We start from the raw sequence: 2,767 nt of genomic DNA on the forward strand, positions 1-2,767 counted from the left end.
GGCTGGGGAGAGGGAGGTCTGGGCCTCTTTGCTTAGGCTGCTGCCCCCGCGACCCGGCCTCGGATAAAGCGGATGAAGATGGATGGATAGATGGATGGATTGTGTAGCAGTCCGTTCTCATAGTAGATGTCTTTTTATAAGTGCTGTAATAAAGTTTAAGGCTATACTTCCTCCACTGGCCTGGATTAACATGTGCCAAGACAATGCAGAGCAGCAGCCTTAACTCTACTGAATTCAGAACTCTACTCCCACAGAGGTCAGTTATCTTGTTAACAGTATTATATCTTCACTACGTAAAACTCTGGACACTGATGCTCCTGAGAGGACAGGAGTAGTTGACTTAGTGGTATATCTTTCAGAATATTTCAGTGATATTTTGTTGAGTTATCTTTCAGAGTTAACTTCAGTAATTACTTCCTCCAAACCATCAACATGTCTTTTAGACTGTATTCCTACCACATTGCTCAAAGAATTCCTATTTAAGCTTTAGTTTTAAGTTCGATCAATCTACCTCTATTTCTCGGCCGCATACCACTAACCTTTAAGGTAGCAGTAATTAAACCATCACTTAAAAAGTAATAACTTGATCCAGCTCTCTTACTAATATGAAAATCAATCTTTACTAAAGAGTAGTTGTAAAACAGCTAACTCATCATCTGGACCTCAGTGCAGAATTAGATACTGTTGACCACAAAATTTTATTACAGAGATTAGAGCACGTTGTAGGTATTACAGGTACTGCATCGAAGTGGCTTGAATAGTTTCCACTTTGTTTATTTAACTACCTCATAGTACGATATCATCAAAATAGAAAACGTTGCTGTCTGATTGGTTACTTACTTCTGGTTCCTAGAGTGTTTAAAAGTAAGCGTGTGTGTATGTGTATGTATGTGTGTGTATCTTTATTTTTTGTTTGTTTTATTGCTTTTTTGTTTTTCTGTTTCAGGTTGAGTGGCTGTAACCTCACAGACAGAATATGTGGAGCTCTGTCATTTATTCTTAGCTCTCAGTCTTCTAGTCTGAGAGAATTAGACCTGAGTAATAACAACCTGCGGGATTCAGGAGTTAAGATTCTTTCTGGAGGACTGGAGAGTCCACATTGTACACTGGAAATTCTCAGGTCAGAATACAGTGTTTCTCACTGATAATTAAAAAATTGGAAATATATTATTGCGTAAATAAGCAAAACCTTGAGTTGTCACGTGACCTATATCATTTTTGTATTATTTTCCTCTGAATTACTGTCTCAAATGTTGTCTTGTTTTTTTATTTGTTTATGATTTGAAATACATTTTTCCAGTCTAGACATTTTTAAGCTAAGACTTTAACTAGTGTCTTTTCTTTAATGTGCACATCAGTCTCCAAAACATACATCAACGCAAATGTCCCTGTTGTCTAGTAAACATCCCGTTTCAGTGTTGCTATTATCCCTGTGTCACAAATCACTCCTGAATACTCATCTATACTCACTCTACTCTGCCTGCACTCTACTCTGTGTATATTTACACAACTTAAAACAACTTTTACAACTGTTATTTTTTGTGAACTGTTACAAAAAGCATTTAATCAATGGATGGCAAAAAAAAAATCCAATGACATGTTTACAGGTGAATTGTTGTTTTGTGTCTGCAGTCTCTCAGGCTGCGCGATCACAGTGGAAGGCTTTACTTCTCTTGCCTCAGCTCTGAGCTCAAATGCCTCCCATCTGAGGGAGCTGGATCTGAGCTACAATGATGCAGGAGACTCAGGAATGAAGCTGCTCTTGGCTGGACTGAAGGAGGAGCTGGACTCTCTGAGGTATGGAGAGAATGTCTGGCATAGAAAGAACAGCTAAAAACATTTTCTCTGATATATACAGACTAGTGTTTCTGGTCCTTTGCAGTTTAAAAATAATTAGATATTTAACGCTGACAACATGTCCAGGAACAGAGATGATGACTGCTTTTTGTCACCATTAGTTCACCAAGCTCTCTATGTATTTGTAATAAACCAGTCGTTTGAAGAAAATGTATTATTTCCCTCTGACCCATATTCAGATAAATCCTAAAGCTTAGCACAGAAACTGGAAACAGAGGTATCTTTTGGCCTACAACAAGGTGATAAAAAGAATAACGTATCATAGTAAGATTTGTTCACCCATTCATTCATTTATATAGCTACACATAGCATAAGCCAAAAATATGGAAACCACATACACTAGATACCCATAAACAAAATGAGAAATAAAGACATACATAAAATGATCAATAGAATTTAAGTAAACTAAAATTAATGAATTAAAAAGGAATGCTACTCTTATGTGATACTGTCATGGCTTGTGAGGCAAGCTGTGTGGAGGTGAGATAAGGACCCAAAACTGCAGGCACTGACTTAGATGAGAAGAGTGAGCTTTATTGACACGGGAGGAAAATACTGAGTGACACGGAAGTGGCGGACAGGAACTAAGAAATAACCTAACTGGGAAAAACTAAACAAACCTGAAACCATGACACCTTGGATGATATGCAGGGAAAGGCCAGGGTGAGACACAGAATTACACAGGGAGGTAACGCAAAAGGACCAGTGACGAGCACAAGAGAACACACACATACAGGGAGTGCAGAATTATCAGGCAAGTTGTATTTTTGAGGAATAATTTTATTATTGAACAACAACCATGTTCTCAATGAACCCAAAAAAACTCATTAATATCAAAGCTGAATGTTTTTGGAAGTAGTTTTTAGTTTGTTTTTAGTTTTAGCTATTTTAGGGGGATATCTGTGTGTGC

General features: G+C 37.6%; 1 protein-coding gene across 1 annotated transcript in view; it reads left to right on the plus strand.

Annotated features, from left to right (window-relative positions):
• The first annotated feature begins 21 nt into the window (after positions 1-21).
• The window catches only part of LOC106632841 (stonustoxin subunit beta-like), an 8,155-nt gene continuing 5,409 nt past the window's right edge, over positions 22-2,767 (plus strand). The window contains exons 1-2 of the mRNA XM_042217767.1: positions 22-1,120; positions 1,633-1,797. Coding sequence (XP_042073701.1) covers positions 879-1,120; positions 1,633-1,797 — 407 coding nt within the window. The 5' untranslated portion in view covers positions 22-878. The remainder of the gene's footprint in view (positions 1,121-1,632; positions 1,798-2,767) is intronic.

The sequence above is a fragment of the Haplochromis burtoni genome, unplaced genomic scaffold (genome assembly GCF_018398535.1).
Source record: "Haplochromis burtoni strain Fernald_Lab_line unplaced genomic scaffold, NCSU_Asbu1 Contig_2921, whole genome shotgun sequence".
Taxonomy (NCBI): Eukaryota; Metazoa; Chordata; class Actinopteri; order Cichliformes; family Cichlidae; genus Haplochromis; species Haplochromis burtoni.